At 46.8% G+C, this 20,486-nt stretch overlaps 1 protein-coding gene across 3 annotated transcripts in view; it reads left to right on the top strand.

The window, feature by feature from the left end:
• The window catches only part of MDGA1 (MAM domain containing glycosylphosphatidylinositol anchor 1), a 1,057,897-nt gene that overhangs the window by 347,093 nt on the left and 690,318 nt on the right, over window positions 1-20,486 (top strand). For all 3 annotated transcript variants that reach the window (XM_085610244.1, XM_085610245.1, XM_085610246.1), the window contains exon 2: window positions 5,458-5,597. In XM_085610244.1, the coding sequence (XP_085466370.1) occupies window positions 5,458-5,597 (140 nt within the window). The remainder of the gene's footprint in view (window positions 1-5,457; window positions 5,598-20,486) is intronic.

A 20,486-nucleotide genomic window follows, 5' to 3' on the forward strand; every position in this document is an offset into this window, starting at 1 on the left:
GAAATGACACATTTGCATCACTGCAGTCACGGATCATCTATTCAAAATCAATGCACGCGGACCTTTAGCGCGCCCTGAAGCCGCATAAGAAGCGCTTCGGTTGAGTCGACTTCCCTCACAGCAGAGCCCGACCTGGGTAAAACAGTATCCCAGGCAAAGAGAAGTTTGCATCCCTTTGAGATTGAAGCCTGCTCCTCCTAAGCTCTACCCCTCCCAGTCCAAGAAGTACCCAATCAGGCCCCCCAGAGGCAGCTGATGGGTATAAAAGTACAAATCCATTCAAACTGGGTCCAGGTGGCCTGGCGGCTGCAAGCACTGGTTTCATGCGAGTCAATGCATGCATTAGCTTGCCTTACCAACCACTGACAAAGTCAAGACAGCTAGCTTTTATATATTGAAACCCGTGATAGGATCAGTACGAAGATGAGTTGTGTGTGAAACTGTGTGAGTTTTTTTTTAAAATCTGGAGAAGGACTTTTAAATTGTTGGGAGCCTCAACAGTAATGCCATATTCCTAGCAGCAGGGCCTCTCAACAGGGCTGTTTTTCTTTTAATTCTGCAGTATCACATCTTCTGATTTCTTTACGCGTCTAAATTACAATACCAGTGGCCAGGGCTTTAAGGGGGATGAAAAAACTGAGGGGTGTCTCAAAGCGCGTGGCCAAATGCATTGAAGGGCGTGGCTTAAAACACTTATGCTAAAAATCTGTGCTTAGCATAGTGTGCCGCCGGCTGGTATTTTTCGGCTTCTGAGATTGCCTCCAGATATATAATACAACAAGTAACGTTACACCTAAAACAAGCCATGATTATTGGCTTTGTCAGTGGTTGTTAGTTGCATAAGATAAATAAGCTCCAGTTATGACTTAGTTGTATAGAACATTAAAAATACTTCCGTTCTGAAACGATGAGACTGTGAAAGAAGTATACGGAGTCTCTTTGACCCACTGCTGCAGAGTTGAGATTTATTTCCACCCTGAGGGTCACGGCAAAAATGGAGAGCCTGATAGAGAACCGTCTCAGCGCCTGCTTTTTAGAACTGGCGGTACTGAGCACTGGCAGGACCCGGCCCACATAAAACCCTACCGATAGCTGTTTTCAGTCGCAGCAAAGAGGCCAATATTTGAATGGGCCTGGAGCTAGGTCTCTCCTTGTGAACTCCTGAGCAGGTTTGAGGGAGAATCTTAACTCCATCACAGGTGGTACATCATGTCCTGGTCATTGCCTTGTGCTCGCCCCGCACCTCCAGGTTTAGTGACGTCTTTAAAGCGCAGAACTGCAGGTAAGAGGAGGCTGAGGCAAGGGGTCAAAGAGCCCCCGAGCCTTTCCCAAGCCATCTTCAGATCTCCTGCAGGCCCTAGTCTGGGAAACAGCGGCTGGGAGTTGCTTGTGAGACAAGAAAGGTTCTTTCAAGAGGTGTGCTCCCTGAATATCGACCCCAGAATATCGATGGGGAAAAATATCAAGGACAAAATGTCGAAAACATACTGACAGCTAAGTCTAGATTTTCTATACTCCCCATATATGTACCCACAACATACATATATCTTCAAGGTACGTAGATGGGGAGTTAGGAACAGTAAATATTCTTCCCTAAAGGCACTTACCTTTCAATATTTCATCCCTCGATTTTCTGTTTTGGATATTCTTGTAGCGCTATATTCTGGAGGTCGATATTCAGTAGCACAGTCTCTCATGATTACTAGGTCGATGAATGAGTAACTCCTCTGTCCAGGTTTCCCTTTGCATTTTGGGACTTTCCATGATTTTATAATGGGATTAATGAGACTACAAATCCCAGAATGCAAATAAAATACTTGAACTGGATGGACTGCTCAGGAATGGAACTGGAAACTTGAGCGCTCTCGCTGCAGGGTGGGATTTTTTATCTCATTGTTGCAGAATTGAAAGAAAAACTACAAGTTCCATGATGCAACCTGGTGTTTGCCAACAAGCCAGGTCTGGCTGAAGTTATCCTGTGTGGCATGGGGGTCTCATGTCCGGTGTGTGACCCCCGGGCTTCAATGCCCAGCACTCCCCCGAGGCAGGGTCTTCATTTCATCCAGTTCTGGGTGTACTTTTCCAAAGCATGTACAGCAGCGCTTCCTCTCACTGTTCTCCTTTGGAGGGAATCAAGGCCTACAGTAACTTGTGACGTGGAAGTCCAGGACTGGAGCACGGTGTTCTGTGTGACATGGAGCCACCTGACATCTCTGGAAGATGCTATGATGCATCGTCATCGACACCCTACTGTACCTAACGGTATTGGTATTATATAGACAGGGCCGGCTCGAGGTGCGACCGGTGCGACCGCACCGGGCGCTGACTTCGGGTGGGGCCATCGTCTTTGCATGCATATTATGGGTATTATGGTTTGAAAAGCACCTGCTGCCACTTTCCTGGCATTCAGCAATTTTTAAGCAGCAATAAAAATGTCAAGATAACTCCGGTGATTAATGTTCTTCCTAGAGAGAGATGAGAGGTTTGTCTAGTGGAAGTGTTGACTCATCCTAAGGTAGCGCAGATGGTTAATGTTCCTGCTGCAAAGAACGTGTACCGTGCAGATCACAAAGTGCGCATAATGTGAATAGGTCATTGGGTTACTGCTTTTGTCAAAGAGATCCTTTTGTTACTTGCAGTTTATAAGTTAAAATCCTAACATAGAACAGTGAGCTATTAACTGTCATCAAAGAGCTGCAAGGTATAGATTAGAGCATTATGATATTTTTCCCAGTCTTTCTTAATCCTAATGGTGGAAAAAGGATTAATTTGGATAGAAATCAATTCTGATTATTAAAGAAAAGTCCAACCATGGTGTTACATTTTAAATTCTTAGTTAGTGCTTCTCCAGACCAAGCACTCTTAAACTATCCTGCCCAGCAGTATGGAGGACATGACGCACACACCTTGTACTCCCATCTTATGCAACATTTCCTAAACACTGATTTACACACACACACTATTGATTGTCTCTGTGTAGTGTGTGTGATGTAAAGTGCTCTGACACCCTACACTGGCATGAGAGGTGCTATAAAACAAATCAAGTACATCTGAGAGCGGTTATGGAGGCGTGAGGGGCGCTGTTAAAGGGTGGCCGTGGTGGAGGTGGTCATTGGGGGGTGCCAACAAACATTGCCGCCCTGGGCGTCACCAGCTCTAATGCCGGCCCCATATATAGATGTCTCTGTTGGACTCTCCACAGAGATGCCAAGTGGCTCCACGTGAGGTGAGGGCCCTCCAGCCATACTGGTGTTGACGTCAACAGTGCTTTACATCCCTGGACTCACACTTTCCCTTTTTACACTCTTGTAAACACTTGCCAGCCTTGACGTAGTAATAGACGTTTTTTTCATTGTATGTTAGAAATATTTATCACATACACAGTTCATAAAACAACATCAATTATTAATACTATCAACAAGACATTAAAAACAAGTACACTTCCTTGGCAGCTCCCAGGCGTTTTTCGATCTATTTTTGACAGAAGACGGTAGATCTGTGATAACAGCCTCACCTGCTTGAGAAACAGCAAAACAGCGAACTAAGGGGGAACTGTACTCTTATACAGAAACAAAATACAGTACTTCGTATATTGTGTTAAAAAAAACATTAAAACAGAGTGTAACAAAGATTACAATTAACAACAATATCTTTCAGCTATCGGACATTTTTATCCTCAATTCCCTCTCCGCTATTTTCATGATTTTATCTGTATACCTTATATTACTATTAGTCTTTCCTGATTAGCAAAACTCAACCGCCTCTATGAATATCGTAAAACCTCCCAGCATGCAGAGCGCTATTGGTGAAAGAGAGCTTGGTAGAGGAAGTGGCGTAACAACCAGAGTTGCGGACTTTGGAACAGAGGAATCGGGTTCCAGTCTCGGCGTCCCTACCTTCCTGAGATTTTGGGGAAATCACTTTGGCCCACATGTATGAAACAATTTTACATTGGCAAACAGTGTGAATCACAAAATTCGGCAGTTTGTGAATTCAAAATAGCCTTTCATGATGTATGAAAGGCTTCACAGTTGCAAATTTAGGTGATCAAAGTTTTTTGTGATTACTTAAAATTGCGAATACAAATAGGGAATCTTAATTTCCGATTCTGTAAGCACATGTATGAAGCATTTTCCAAATTTAGGAAAATGCAATTACCATCGACTTCAAGCCGATGGTAACTATGTGCAAACTTTGAAAAATGCTCAAAACTGCATTTTTCAAAGTGCTGTGTAGCGCACACTTGCCCGTAGGGCATGATTTCACTTCACATGTGCATATTTGGTTTTTTGGGAGGGTGCTTCAGGGTTCCTTTGGCCCTTGGGCACCCTTGGCTTTGAATTAGCTAATTTGCAATTACCTATTACATAATTGCAAGTTAACTAATGCAAAACCATTCGCACCTATGAGCCTTTTGGCCCATAGGAACAAATGGAATACTATTACCTAATAGCGATTCAATATTTACCGATTCACTATTAGGTAATATTAAGGAATCAAAGCAAACACAAGGAGATGGTGGACGGAGCAATGAAACTTTTCAGACACTCACCCCCAGTCACAGATCTGGGTTGAATCCATCATCGTTCTTTAGCTCATTTCGCCACCCCAGTTTGAACCCAGCCATTTCCAAATCAGTCTGACCCTGTGCCTCATGGGAACAGTCCAGCCCGAACTGCCAGGCCAGGACCGCCCTTGCTCACTTTGCCGCTGGATTCAAGCTAACCTGGCTGATGAGGGGTGTTACCCTTAAACAGCTCCCAGGATGATTGTTTCTGGTCCAAGGAGGACCTGGCCTCGCAGTTTTTATATATTTTATAGAAAATATTTTTATATATTTTTTTATACGTGGCCCCATTTCTCCCTGTACCTTCAAAAAAAATGTGTAATGTAACTGGTGCTTGTGTTAAGTGCTCCAATAGTTCGAGCTATATAAAACTGAAAAAATAAAAATAAACAGAAGCTTGAATTGGCTGACGGTGTTACATAGGCACGGATGCTCTTTGAAGCAGCGCTTTTATCCAGGCATGTGCTATGGTCTGTCTCTGTGCCTTCCACCCCAGGTCATGTGCAGTGGTCTGTCTCTACCCCGCCCACTCCAGGTCTAGCCTTCACACATACGTGAAATGTGCTGTCCTAGATTTATTTTGGGGCGTTCCTGTCTTCCCTCTCTCAGCCTCCTTCTTCCCTCTCTATTGGTGGTTTCCGCTCTCCCTGGACAGTGTGTTTCATATGTGTCTCTCTGTGAGTCCCCTTATGTCTTTGTGCTTCATTTCACTCTCCTTCCCTGTCCAGCTGTGTTCATCTTCACTGCATGTCAAGGCTGTGCAGCTGCTCTCTCACTGCTGACGTCAGCGGCTGCGATTAACAGATGACCCTCCTGAAATGTCTCTGAGTGTGCTGGATCTGGCCATGCATGGGTGGTTCGCTGAGTCCCTCTTCTCTTTCTCTTGGCAGCTCCTGCTCAGGCTCAGATCATCCATGCCGGGCAGGCCTGCGTGGTGAAGGAGGACAACATCAGCGAGAGGGTCTACACCATCCGGGAGCGCGACACGCTGGCGCTGCAGTGCCTGGTGACGGGGCATCCAAGGCCGCAGGTAGGAGGCAGAGGATTCCAGAGGTTTCCATGATACTCTTAGATTTTTAAAAAAATGTATTTTATTTGAAAAGTTTTATATAGCGCTAGCTTGACCCGTAGGTATCAGGGCGCTTTACATACATACTGTAAAGAAAAACAGACGGAAATTGCATTACATAGTAGGCAGGCGGTAGATAATGGGTGTTGGCGAGAAATGGGTTCCACCCTGTTTCATCATCCAGGATTTTTGGCGTTTAGGGACTTCTGCAATGGACTGGCAGAGTTTACTGCCCGACTCTTAAGATAAGGTCTGCTGCTCTGCAGCTAGGGTCAGAGGCTCTGAGATGGGTGCATGTGAACACTTATGCCACTGTGTGTGTTCACACATGTGCAGGTCGCGGTGTGCAGAAAGGACCCTTTAGGGATTGTTGGTGACCTGGGCAGGCCTAATAATATGCATGGGATTAATAGTGTGTGTGTGTGTGTGTACATCTGTAATGATTACTGAGAAGTCGGCTGGCTTCACTGTATTATATCCCAGGGACCCCATCTACACTAAACTATAGGTTCATTACAGTTAGGCCTAGAGAATGAGATGACACACCAACATTATCATTGCCATCCAGAATGCATATGTTTTTGTTGTTGTTTTTGCAGAATGCAGATATGACATCAATTTTCACATATCTGCACTCTTTGTAGCACTTCAAGATTCACATTTTGTCTCTGACTCAGGTCCTTGAATCACCCTGATGGTCCACATTAATTACCCTGCTGGTCCACATTAATCACCCTGCTGGCCACCCGGGGATCAAAGGCCTCCCCACTCGAAAGGGCCCTTAGTCAGAAAGTAGGCCTGTTCCTGGAAGAGAGGGTGGGGACAGACTCTGCAGGTGCTGATTACTTTTCACCCTGCACTTTGTCTTGGAAGGCTCAATCCCACAGAAACAAAGGATAACCAGACCGCGGGAGCCAGACACCAGAGGGCCCGCCCTTCGAAGCTTTCGATGGAAGGATCAGGCAGCCGTGCCAGTTATGGGCAAGGCTTAGACTCTCAGAGAAGGTCTTTCGATAGACCTCTTGTCAGTGCCATCTTTTCTGGCACTTCGCGGAGTTACGCGGATTGAAACGCCACAAACTCCGCCCAGGCCTAGTCTATTATATGTGGGGGGTATCTTCAGGGCTCACTAAGAGTGTGAACTATTAGAAGGGTGTCACTATATACATTTCCAACAGCCATCGTGTATATATTTGTAAATTGATGCCCAGGAATGAGGAGAGTCAGTAAGTAAAAGCATTGACTGGGCTCTGGTTTTTTGGGCGTTTCTTGTTGCTTGCTTGTGGACCGGGGTACCAGCCTGCATCGCTTCTCCTCAGTGGCCCTTGGACCGGTCTGCTGTCTAGCTGCGAAAGTCAAGTACTGCATAAAGGTATTTGGTTTCCAGTAGACAAAAGATTGCAGTCTTGTTACTTGTGAAGGACCCACATTGTTTCCAAGTTATAGCTCACTTTGCTGCAGTGATATTATGGACTTGGTGAGCATCTTTATCCTTCTAGCTCACTACACTTCAACACTTCGGAGAACTACAAATAAATAGACATGTTTTCAGTGCAAATCTTTTAAATTAAACATTCACATTTTACTATACCATGCATGACATTTTACATTTACCTCAAAACTATTTGATTGTTTTAAAAAATATATTTTAAGCAGTATTCAATTTTAAATGAATCTGCCCGATACTTCTTTATTTTTCAAAAATGTTTTTAGAAATAATTTCAAGCGTAACTCTTCAACTAACTTCGATTTTTACCCCAGCCTTTAATCATATCCTCAGCCAGCTTAAAGAAATGTTAAACTAACTGTCAAATAAACCATCAAATGAAGGTGATCGAACAACCATATCAAGGAAGAAAGTCCATCCAAGAAGATTCAGTAATAAAAGCAATTTCTTTTCTTTCATTAAAAATAATTTTATCAAGTTTTTTGAAAGCACAATAGTTAATACGTCCTATCTCCAGTGACTTGCCGAAACGGCGTGTTTCATCTGATGGCATCCGCTCTTCTTCAGGGCTTCTTTCATAGGATCAAAGTGACCAAAACCTTTTCATGAAACTAAACATTCAGATTTTGCTGTGCTCTGACAGCCTTACGGCCTGATCTAGATCTGGGTGGGTAGATTACTTCGTCACCACGGTGACGGATATCCTGTCCGTTGAAATATAAATCCCATTATCTCCTATGGGATTCATATTTCGGCGGATGGGATATCCGTCACCATTGTGATGGAGTAACCCGTCTGCCAAGATCTAAATTGGTTCCTTAGTTTAATTCAATGAGCTTTTAGGGGTCACTAACCTTCTTTTAGGTCTCTGTACCTCTTTAGATGAGCACTGGTTTGTCTCCTGAGTGCAGCTTTGCTGGATCCTAACATTTAGAAACAGTATGGCTTGAGGCAGGAAGTGACATAAGGAAGTGGAGAGTATGTCACTTCCTTGAGAAATCTGTCTTGCCAATAGTATTGTATGTGACGCAAAGGACGCCCTGGGTGGCACTGACGTTGTTATTCGGGGTCCCCTGTGTTAGGGTCCCCTCCAGTATAGCCAAAGTGTCAGACATAGAGGTGAAATGGAAAAAGAGAGATGAGACAGCTGGTTTTAGGAGCTGTAGACCTACAATTTAAAGGACTTCCGAAAGCCTACTGGATTTTGCACAGGACATCACAGACAATCGCCATTCTGGGGCACTGCAGCTGATTTTTTTGATTTGTTAAATATTTTTGTTTTCTGTGTCTCCTTCGTTGCATATGATTTAGACAAGTATAATGAAGCCCCCTCCCCCCCCCCCCCCTGACATCATTGCAGTGCACACAATGTGATACAGTAGCGTTTGGACATGCCTCTCCAGGCAGCAGACACATTTTAACACCCACACTGTTGTCTTTCTGCAGACTTCACACAGAGGGCTGTTGCTAACAATGTGTGAAGCTGTGCCATTTCTGGATTGGGGTGGGGGGGGGCAGAGGGTATGAGACGTAAATAGACAAACGAACATAGCCCAAGACTGAAGGGATGTGGGATAAGGGAGAGCATGGGAGAAAAAGAGAAGCAGAGAGGGGGGAAATACAGATAGAGAAGGAGAGAGAATAAAATGATAGAGAAAGGACGAGAGAATGGAAGTAGAGAGATAGAGCGAAAGAGCGAGAGAAGGATACACAGAAAGAGAACAATAGAAAGAGAGCAAGAGAGGCACAGGAGCAGAGGATATGAGCTGGAAATAGAGAGACAAGCGAAGCCCAATACGTCAGTGGTGTGGGAGAGATAGGGGACATGAGAGGTGTCACCGAGAGAGAGAGAGGAGAGAAGGCAAGGGAGGAAACGAGAGTGAGGACGAGGAAAAGAGAGAAGAGAAATAGAGAGATGGTAGAAAGAGCTAGAGAAGGAGAGACAGAAAGAGAACAATAGAAAGAGAGCAAGTGAGGCATAGGAACAGAGGATATGAGCTAGAAATAGGGAGGCAAGCATAGCCCAAGACTTCAGGGCTGTGGGAGAAATAGAGAACATGAGAGGGGTCAGAGAAAGAGAGAAGGCAAAGGAGGAAATGAGAGTGAGGAAGAGGGAAATAGAGAAGAGAAATAGAGAGATGAGTAAAAAAGAGCTAGAGGAGGATATAGAAAAGTAGAGAGGGAAAGAAAGAGGGAAGGAGAGTGGAAGGGAAGAGGGTCTGCGATGGAAATAGAGAAATAAACTTAAGAAAGACTCCAGAGATATGGAGTAAGAGAGAGCATGGGAGAAATAGAGAGCCTCAGAGGGAGGAAGAGAGAGAGAGAGAGAGAGAGAGAGAAAGCAAATGGAAGCAGAGATTGAGAAAGGAGAGAAAGAGATAGGCATAAGAGAGAGAGAGAGGGTAGAGAGAGAGAGAGAGAGAGAGACACACACAGAGAAAGAGAGACAGAAACAGAGCGACAGAGAGAGAGAGAGACAGACAGACAGACAGAGAGAGAGAGAGAGAGAGACAGACAGAGAGAGACAGAGGGGAAGAGACAGACAGAGAGAGACACAGAGAGAGAAAGTAAGAGAGAGAATGACAGAGAGAGAGACATAGCCAGAGGGAGAGAGACAGACAGAGAGAGACTGAGAGAGAGACAGCAAATGGAAACAGAGATTTTGAACGTGACATTGAAAAGGAGAGTAAGATACAGACATAGAGAAAGAAGAGAGAGAAAGAAATCGAGCATCAGGAAGAGATGGCAAAAGGAGAGTGACATATATAAGTGTATGTGTGTATGTATATATATATATATAAATATTGGAGAGAGGCAGAGATGAAAAAAGAGAGTATGAAGGAAATACAGGAGAGAACATGATGTGTATGTGTATGTGTGTGGGGGAGAGAGAGAGAGAGCGAGATACAGAGAGAGAGGGAAGGGGGAGAGAGAAAACAAGGAGAGAGAAAATGAAAAAGCCAACACAGTGAGAATAGGGAGAGGGGGCATAGAGGGAAATCAATTAGGAGCTACTGCATGAGAGGCAAACAGATCGAAAGAGAGAGACATGAAGGGGAGCAATGCAGGAGGAGTGTGAGCTAGGAAGTGTGTGGGAGAGAGAGAGAGACAGAGAGAGAGAGAGAGAGAGAGAGGAGATAGAAAGAGAGACACAAATACACTAAGGGCCTGATTACAAGTTGGGCAGTTAATAAACCCCTGTTTACGCACAGGATGGAATTACGAGTTTGATTTTATTTAACGCATCCGATAACTATCAGATGCGTTATATAATCCAACCTTCGTAAATTTCGGGAGGTCAAACAGACAAAAACATACGGCATTTAACGTAACATGTACATGTACCCTGTGGGATCGCTGTTGATCAGGGGCGATAATAACGCCTCAACTTGCAAACAGGACCTAAGAGGGAGAAGAGCATGTGAAAAATAAAAATAATTGAGACTACTAAGAATGATAAACATATATTGATATTGCAAAGTAAATAATGTTAAGGTTGAGTTAAGGAGGATGATGACAATACTGGTCACAACACAGTTTAGGTTTTACCGTACTCCCACCCCACCATACATTCTAATACCGTGATGCATCATCTGGGACATGATTAGAAGGGGCTAATGTGAAACTGATCTGATCCTCCGGCTTCTCATTGCTGCAACTGCTGAGAGGTGGAACTCGCGGCTGCCGGATCAGGGTCTCAGCTCCTGGCTTGCTTTTACCTGAGTTGGATCTAGTCCATTAAACTCTGCAGTCAGTGTGAGGAAAGCACGTTACAGCAGTAGACAGAGCGAGAGAAGGAAACAGAACATAATCTATTGATTAAAGATGGCCGAGACAGTGCTTAATTTGAGCCGGTGGTTTCCGGTGCTCAGTACTGGCATTTAATCATTAACACAGGCGCTTTTCATGAGTGCCAGCTAAGGACACATGCATTAATGGTAGGCGCGGGGAGATTTAATGATTTGTCCAAAATCACAGGATGTTGAGCTGAGGCCGAGACTCAAAGTCCTCAGCTCTGAAGTTGGCAGCTCTGGCCATTACACCACATCCTCCCCCCACTTTCATGGTTAGTAGTTGGTTCTGTTCTCCGCTGCACTAACAGGGGTAATTGGCTGGTGAAAGCTGCCTCCTGACGAGAGCCCTGACATTTATCTTTTTACAAATTAACCACTGGGTGGAGAGGAGCAAGAGAGAGACAAAACAAAACAGAGAGATCAAAAGGTGAATTAGATAAAGTTATGGTTGAAGAGAAAGATAGAAAAAAAGAAGAGACAGAAAAAAATAAAATCGAGAAGATTTAAATAAAAAGGGAAGAATGAAAGAGAGTATCTACTAGTAGAATCAACTTGTTTTTTCCACCATACGGTGGAGGAATTTCCACTGGTGGATTATCATCTGACATTATCACATGCTTTAGAAATCAGGGGATGTTCCGCTAAACTCCAGCTCTCACCCAAGCCGCAGGCGAGGAGTAAATGGGGCAAGTAAGGAAGATGGGTACAGTGATGTCACCAGGCGCTGAAATGAGAGGGTGGGAGCCGGACTCTAGCGGGAATTCAAAGAAGAGAGGGGGTCGCTATAACATACTAGCAAATAAAGAGAGGGTTCACAAGGAGGTTTCATGGAATGACTACTGATATTCTGGCATTCAACTAGACCTATTCATCTCCATTCTGAAGGAGAACAAAGCCACCTTGCCTCTTTCTGCTCCTGGCTGGGACGGGCTATACATGGCAGCATGTAAGGTTCCCTTGAGATTGGCAGATGCTCCTTTGTGTAGTGATGCATTTCTTTCAGTATGTTCCATGGGCTCTAGAGGCAGGCATTGGTAGGCAGCCCTTCAAAGAGAGCCCAGCTCCCAGGGGGCCGTGGGCCAGAGTGCGTAGAGAGCGGTCCGTCCCTGTACGCGTAGCTGCCAGTGCTCAACACCAGGGCTCGTAGTGTGGACAACAGATTCTCCAATGGATGAACCTATTTAGCATCTAAGGAGGTGGAGGACCACTCTTACACTCATGAGGGACATTAATATCCTCTAGTGTGGGAAGGAGGCTGCTGGATGCTAGCATTGCTGCTGTGATGAGGGTGTGATTCCATCAACACTGTCAGCTGCATGTGAGCCTTCTCCATTTGACCCCTAGGGACAGTCTCAGAGGCTTCGATCCCCTTCATCTCAAACCTCAATTTACAAAATGTCTGATAAGTTTGGCTTCCCAATGACGCTATCAAGTCTCTTGGAATTAATGATCAATGAAGCCACACATTTACACCCGCACCGCCGCCACTCTAGGTTTCTCTATCTGGGCATGAGTTAACACATTTTTCTGTACAATGTACTGATCATTGTGTAGGGATGTCCTCTCTTTTCTAGAGTACAAACCTCAGCTTTGGACCCCAACATGGTCATTATGTCCAGATGCTACCTACAGTCTCTTGGTGGTACCTCTCTTCAGGTGGGTGCAAAGAAGAAGTGCCTGCTACCCCCCCCCCCCCAGATATAGAAGAGTAGACTTCCCAGTGGCTGCTCCCTAGATACAGAGGGAAGACTTTGCAGTGCCTGCCCCCTAGAGATAAAGGAGAGACTTTACAGTGGCTGCTCCCTGGATACAGAGGAAAGACTTTGTGTGTCAGGTTTTCGTTCTGCGGAATCCAGACGCATCAATAAGCTCCACCTCCGGACCTTCCGAACAACCTGGAGTTATATAAAGACACAGGGTGTTCGAAGTATACGGCAAGGGAAAAAAAACCCTATCCGGGGAAAAAACCTTAGGAAGGGAAAGGGAAGGGTCAGCAGGGAAAGGATGCTGAAAAAACAAGACACACAGGTTAGTACCTTGATCACATTCTACTCTCAATAAAGTCTCGCTAAATTAAATGACTGTTCACCTGAAGTTACTCAACGGAAGGTCTGCACTTCAACGAATCACTCCTGATCCTCCCTCTCCCTGTAGAACACAAAGAACCCCGTTAGTTGGCAGCGTGGATATCGTTCTCCTTCTCCCTAGTATACTGTAGAGCTCTACTTAACCTACCCTTACCAACTGAAAACCAGGACCCCAAAAATGGATGCAATCAGGATAATGTGCTTGGACCATAGACCCCTTTTCTGCGGGTTCACCAATCCCTGATGAGTAAACGAAAAAGAACGGTCTCGGGGTATATTACATCATATACTCCGGTTGCATAACAATAATCTCCCTCCAATCTTGGATTCCTCCAAACACGGTAGGGCGTAGTGATCAACTACCGCCGTCCGCTTTGGCACCTGTAATCCCCAAGGTATTCTGTAATTCGTGACGGCAATGCAGAGGAACGCCTTCCCCTAGCACTCCGCCACTTGTATCCGCCACTCAAATGCCTCCCGAGGGCACCAGACAAATACTCTGCTCTCACGAGCTGCCGTCCACTGCCAGACCTCTATGGTAGGTCCACTGACAGTTACCTGGCTTCCTGGAGCTGCTTACATCAAGCGCGAGGTATCAACCGACGGGCTGAAAACGATACCTGGTCTTTTGTCTTTAGTCGGCCCCGATCTTCGGACAAAGTCGCCACGTAGAGGCTCCGGAAAAAACGAGAGCAGCCGCTCCCGTTTAGCTCCCAAAATCGCGAACGTCTTCCCCACCGTCTTGCCTTCCTATATCCGGGTCCCGCAGCAAAGGCTGCTGGGAACGGTAGTTTAAAACCCGGGGAACCTGGGAAATGTAGTTTTTAGGCAGGCGCACGGCTTAAACCCTGACAGTACGTCCCCCTCCCTAGCGCATCCTAGGGCCGGGTTTGGACGGACACCTCCGATGAAAAGACGCAATGGCACGTGGGGCGTGCACATTGTTCCAAGGCTCCCAGAAGTCATCCTCCACTGAATACCCCTTCCAAGAGACCAAGTACCATAGCACCCCCCTACGCAGCTTTGAATCGCGTATGGACCGTACTTCGTACTCAAGACCTCCGTCACCAAGCACCGGTGGGGGACGCTTCCTCTGAGACGTCAATGCTTTCTTCAGTAGGTGCACATGAAACACTGGATGGATCCTTAGGGAACAAGGCAGTCGTAGTTTGTACGCCACTGGATTGACTTGTTTCACGATAGGATACGGCCCAATAAAACGTGGATGAAATATGCTTCGCAGCTTAAAGCGAATGTATCTGGTGGACAACCACACCTTGTCTCCCACTTGGAATTGAGGACCGGGGTTCCTGTGCTTGTCCTCCCACTGTTTATATACCTCTTTGGCCTTTACCACATGAGCGTGCACCACCTTATGCACTTTCCTCAAAATACGTAAGCGAGCCATCACTGCAGGCTGGTTGCGGACTTCTGAAGGGATGTTGACGGGCAAAGTGTTGGCTTCATACTTGTAATTGGCTCTAAAAGGTGACATGCCAGTGGAGCTATGCCAAGCATTGTTATAGGCCAGTTCGGCCAACCATAACAGGTCCACCCATGATTCGTGAGCTTCTTTAGAATAGCACCGCAGGTATTTTTTCAGGGTCTGGTTCAGCCTTTCAGTCTGCCCGTCTGTCTGCGGGTGAAAACTCGTTGAAAGTGCTGCTTCAATTCCCAGGGCCCTACACCAGGTTTTCCAAAAACGGGCAATAAACTGCGGGCCCCTATCCGACACTATCACCTGGGGAATGCCGTGTAATCGGATGACCTGAGAAGCAAGCAGTTGTGCTTTCTGGCTGGCCGTGGGAAGATTCTTAAATGGGAGGAAATGACCCATCTTAGTTAGGTTGTCTACCACCACCAGGATAGCTGAACACCCCTTATCCATGGGCAACCCTGTGATGAAATCTAGGCTTATGTTCTGCCATGGTTGAGCGGGCGTGGGCATGGGCATTAGTAGTCCTTTCATTCAGGTATTTTCCCCCTTAGCCCTGGCGCACTCCTCACACTCCAGCACCCACAGTTTGACGTCTTTCGCCAATGAGACCCACCAAAAGTATCTTTGAAGCAAGTGTACTGTCTTAGTCACTCCCGGGTGACCTGCCATGGGAGTTACATGACACCAAATGAAAGCCTTCTTCTGCATATCCACTGTGGGTAGGTACAAACACTCCCCCTGAAAAGGCAGTCCTTGTCTCACTACCCTTCCTGGTTTACTCGCTGCCCATCGTTCCCATGCTACCAAAGACCTAGAACTCCTAACCGTTTCCAGGAACTTCTCCGCACGGATCACACACACCACCTTCGTGGCCGGAATGATGGCCTGAGGAGCGATGTCTGGTTGCACCCAGGGCACCACCTGTCGAGACAATGCGTCTGCTTTCCGGTTGTCGATGCCAGGTCTATAGGTTACCACAAAATTGTATTCAGCAAAGAAAAGCATCCAACGCATTTGTCGTTGCGTTAGATGTCTAGCCGAGGTCATGTACTGAAGGTTTCTGTGGTCGGTGTAAACCGTTACTGCCTGGCAAGCCCCCCCCAGATAGTGCCGCCATTCTTGAAAAGCCCGCTTGATCGCCAACAGTTCTTTCTCGGCTATCGTATAATTGACCTCCGCAGGAGTCAACTTATTGGACAGGAATGCTACAGGATGTAGATAGCCAGTGGGTGCATCACGCTGGGACAACACAGCCCCTATCGCTTCCTCCGAAGCGTCTGCTTCTACCACGAAGGGATGTTCCAATATCGGATGTGCCAATACCGGCGCTGTAGTAAACGCCCTTTTTAAGGCAATAAAGCCTCATCAGCTTCTCTGGACCACACGAACGGTACCCCTTTTCTCAACAACCTAGTTATAGGGACCGCTGTGTGAGAAAACTGCACAATGAACCGGCGGTAATAGTTGGCAAACCCCAAGAAACTCTGCACCTCACGCACGTTTCTTGGGGCTGGCCAATCCCGCACAGCCCGGACCTTCCGATCTGACATCTGCAACCCCTTAGGACTGAGGTTCACCCCCAGGAACTCCACCTCATGTACACCAAACTCGCACTTGCTTAGTTTGACAAACAAGCGATGTTCTCTCAATCTCTCCAACACTCTGCTCACATGCTCTACATGACAAGATTCATCCTGGGAATATATCAGTATGTCATCTATGTACATGACCACAAAACGGTCCACATAGTCCTTTAGCACGTCGTTAATAAAAAATTGGAAAGCCGCCGGGGCATTACAAAGCCCAAACGGCATCACCAAATATTCATATAGGCCGTATCGCGTCTTGAAAGCCGTCTTCCACTCATCCCCCTCGCGTACCCTGACCAGGTGATAAGCCCCCCGCAAGTCCAGACGGGTATAGATCTTTGCTTCCCTCACCTGGTCCAGCAACACCGAGATGAGGGGGAGAGGGTAACGGTTGCGTATGGTGTTTTTATTCAAGACGCGATAATCCACACATGCCCGTAGATCCCCATTGGCCTTTGCAATAAAGAAGATGGGAGAGGCTGCCGGGGATCTAGAAGGCCTAATAAATCCCAAGCGAAGGTAGTGGTCTAAGTACTCCTTTATATGAGCAGTTTCGGGTACCGACAAGGCATACACTCTGCAAGTTGGAATTGTAGCCCCTTCCACCAAATCGATTCGGCAATCGTACTCCCGATGTGGGGGTAACCTTTCTGCCCTAACTTCACTGAACACATCACTATAACTGCGGTATTCAATGGGGAGTTGTACGTCGGTTTCTACTGCCGTCGCCGCCAAGTAGGGGGTAGCTAGCACTACAACATGTACCGGAGGACTGGGTGACAAGTGTTCCTGACAAAACTAGGGCACAAAACGAAGTGCCTTGGCTCTCCAATCAACAACAGGGTTGTGCCTTCGCAACCAGGGCATGCCTAAGATAACCTCGTATTGGGGGGCTGCAATAATGTTTAAGGTCAAAACCTCAGAATGCGTCTTCCCATGAGCCACAACAGAGAGCCCCACCTCACTTGTTCTCTCAGTTATCTGGCCGGATTTCAACGGCTGCCCATCCACCGCTAAGACTTCCTCAGGATTTTCTCTTGGAACACGGGGTAAGGCCAGACGGGACACCAAGCCTTCGTCTATAAAGTTGCCTGTTGCGCCTGAGTCTACCATTACCGAAACCTGATGGATCTCGTGTCCGCATTCAAGCGCCATGCCTATAACCAGATGCGACTCAGTTTCCCCTACCCCAAAGGTGGATACTAAAGTGAGTTTCCATTCGAGACCTCCCTCCTCCCCAGCTCTTGGATTCTCCGTCTGACCCTTATCTGCCACTAGAGAAGAGACCGCAACGCGCTTAAATCGACTGGCGCTAGATGTTTTGGGTTTCGAGGGGCATTCTCTAATGTAATGCCCCTTCTTCCCGCAGTACATGCAGAGACCCTGCGTTCTCCTAGCTTCTCTTTCCTCTTTGGACAACTGGGCTCTAACCGCTTCTATTTCCATAGGTTCTGAACTGTCTTCTGGCCCTCCCAATGGCTTACGGGGGGACCGCTCGTAACTGCCTGACCCTCTGTCCCATCGTCTACGGCTACCCCCTCTCTCTGACAGACGACTATCTAGCCTTAACACCAGATTTATCATATCCACACAGGTTGTCGGCTGAGGGTCCACTTGGGCCACTACATCTTTCAACTCTTCTTTTAGTCCTTGGTAAAAAAGAGACATCCTCTTTTCCTCCGGCCAGTCAGCCTCAGCCACCAATCGGTTAAATGTAGTTAAATAGGTAATCAACTCATTCCTTCCCTGCCTTAACTCCAAAAGTTCCTTGTCAGCACTAAAGGTAGTGGCTCTACGATCAAACATTTTCTCAAATTCCATTTTAAAGGCTGACCAATCCGACAAAATGGGATCGTTGCGCTTAACCAACGGCACAGCCCAATTGGTGGCGTCCCCCGCCAAGTAAGATATGGCAAAGGCCACTCGGGAATGGTTATTGGGGAACGAGGCTGGTTTACAGGAGAAGTGTAACAATACTTGAGTTAAAAACACTTGTGCTTTACGAGGGTCACCTGAAAACCTTTCGGGGGTAGCCAAAGGAATGGGTGGGGGCACTGTCACCTGAATGGAAGAGGCAGAAGAAGAGGCGCTAAAAGGGTTCCTAGACAACTGTTCCACTTTGTCTCGTAAAGCAGTAGTCTCGGCTCTAGCCGATGCCAACTCCTGCTGTACCAGGACTAACGCATGTAACACATCCTCCATGGACGCCATTATTGTTGCGACTGAACCGGGCAGAACGCAATTCTTGGGTTCGCGATTCTGTCAGGTTTTCGTTCTGCGGAATCCAGACGCATCAATAAGCTCCACCTCCGGACCTTCCGAACACCCTGGAGTTATATAAAGACACAGGGTGTTCGAAGGATACGGCGAGGGAAAAAAAACCCTATCTGGGGAAAAAACCTTAGGAAGGGAAAGGGAAGGGTCAGCAGGGAAAGGATGCTGAAAAAACAAGACACACAGGTTAGTACCTTGATCACATTCTACTCTCAATAAAGTCTCGCTAAATTAAATGACTGTTCACCTGAAGTTACTCAACGGAAGGTCTGCACTTCAACGAATCACTCCTGATCCTCCCTCTCCCTGTAGAACACAAAGAACCCCGTTAGTTGGCAGCGTGGATATCGTTCTCCTTCTCCCTAGTATACTGTAGAGCTCTACTTAACCTACCCTTACCAACTGAAAACCAGGACCCCAAAAATGGATGCAATCAGGATAATGTGCTTGGACCATAGACCCCTTTTCTGCGGGTTCACCAATCCCTGATGAGTAAACGAAAAAGAACGGTCTCGGGGTATATTACATCATATACTCCGGTTGCATAACAATAATCTCCCTCCAATCTTGGATTCCTCCAAACACGGTAGGGCGTAGTGATCAACTACCGCCGTCCGCTTTGGCACCTGTAATCCCCAAGGTATTCTGTAATTCGTGACGGCAATGCAGAGGAACGCCTTCCCCTAGCACTCCGCCACTTGTATCCGCCACTCAAATGCCTCCCGAGGGCACCAGACAAATACTCTGCTCTCACGAGCTGCCGTCCACTGCCAGACCTCTATGGTAGGTCCACTGACAGTTACCTGGCTTCCTGGAGCTGCTTACATCAAGCGCGAGGTTGATACCTGGTCTTTTGTCTTTAGTCGGCCCCGATCTTCGGACAAAGTCGCCACGTAGAGGCTCCGGAAAAAACGAGAGCAGCCGCTCCCGTTTAGCTCCCAAAATCGCGAACGTCTTCCCCACCGTCTTGCCTTCCTATATCCGGGTCCCGCAGCAAAGGCTGCTGGGAACGGTAGTTTAAAACCCGGGGAACCTGGGAAATGTAGTTTTTAGGCAGGCGCACGGCTTAAACCCTGACATTGTGTGTGGAGTTTTATATAGCGGGAACTAGACCTGGAGGTATAAGAGCGCTTTTCATGAGAACCAGTTACGTTACATACAGACACATTCATTTATTGTTAGGCACGAGGAGAATAAGTGATTTGCCCAGAATCACAGTATGTTGAGCGTCCCTGCTGAGACTTGAACCCAGTTCTGTAGCTCCGAGGTCAACCGCCTTAGCCGTTAGGCCACATTCTCTCCCAGACTTTGGAGTGCCTCCCCCCTAGAGAAAGAGGAAATATTTCACAGTGGCTGCTCCCTAGATACAGAGGGAAGAGTTTGCTGTCCCTCCCCCCTAGAGACAGAGGAAAGACTTCCCAGTGGCCCCGCCCCAGATACAGCAGGACGACTTTGCTGTCCCTCCCCCCCCTAGAAACAGAGGAAAGAATTCACAGTGGCTGCTCCCTAGATACACAGGGAAGAATTTGCAATGCCTCCCCCCTTGAGATAGAGGAATTACCTTACAGTGGCTGCTCCCTAGATACAGAGGGAGAACTTTGCAACACCTCCCCATAGAGATAGAGGAAAGACTTCACAGTGGGTGCTCCCTAGATACAGAGGGAAAACTTTCCAGTGCCTCCCCCCTAGAGATAGAAGAAAGGTTTCACAGTGGCTGCACCCTGGATACAGAGGGAAAACTTTGCAGTGCCTCCTCCCTAGAGATAGAGGAAAGACTTCACAGCGGCTGCACCCTAGATATAGAGAAAGCCCCAACCCATTCTTCACTAAATACCTATTTTTTTGAAGTTACAATAGTATTAATGGTTAATCCATGTCCCTTGTCGGAATAATCCAGTTCTCAGCGCTAAGAGATGCTGTTGTGGCATCAAACACACCATGACATTTATTTTAACAAAAAAAGGTTTTTGGGTGCTGACATGAAAGCAGCTGATTGTAAACCTTGGATGGGTGAAACATACAGTTGGATTGTATTACATGTAGCTTACAGGTGGATGTCTGAAGTGGGGGCTCCATGCATTCCAACAGGCCAGTGGGTTGCCTCAACCCCTGGCCCAAGGACTTGACAGAAACAATGTGTACTGAAGGGTTTTAGACACAGATAATAGTCAGAACCGGGTTCTAGTATGGCCCCTTATCAATGCCTCGAGCAATGATGTGT

The sequence above is a fragment of the Triturus cristatus genome, chromosome 6 (assembly GCF_964204655.1).
Source record: "Triturus cristatus chromosome 6, aTriCri1.1, whole genome shotgun sequence".
Taxonomy (NCBI): domain Eukaryota; kingdom Metazoa; phylum Chordata; class Amphibia; order Caudata; family Salamandridae; genus Triturus; species Triturus cristatus.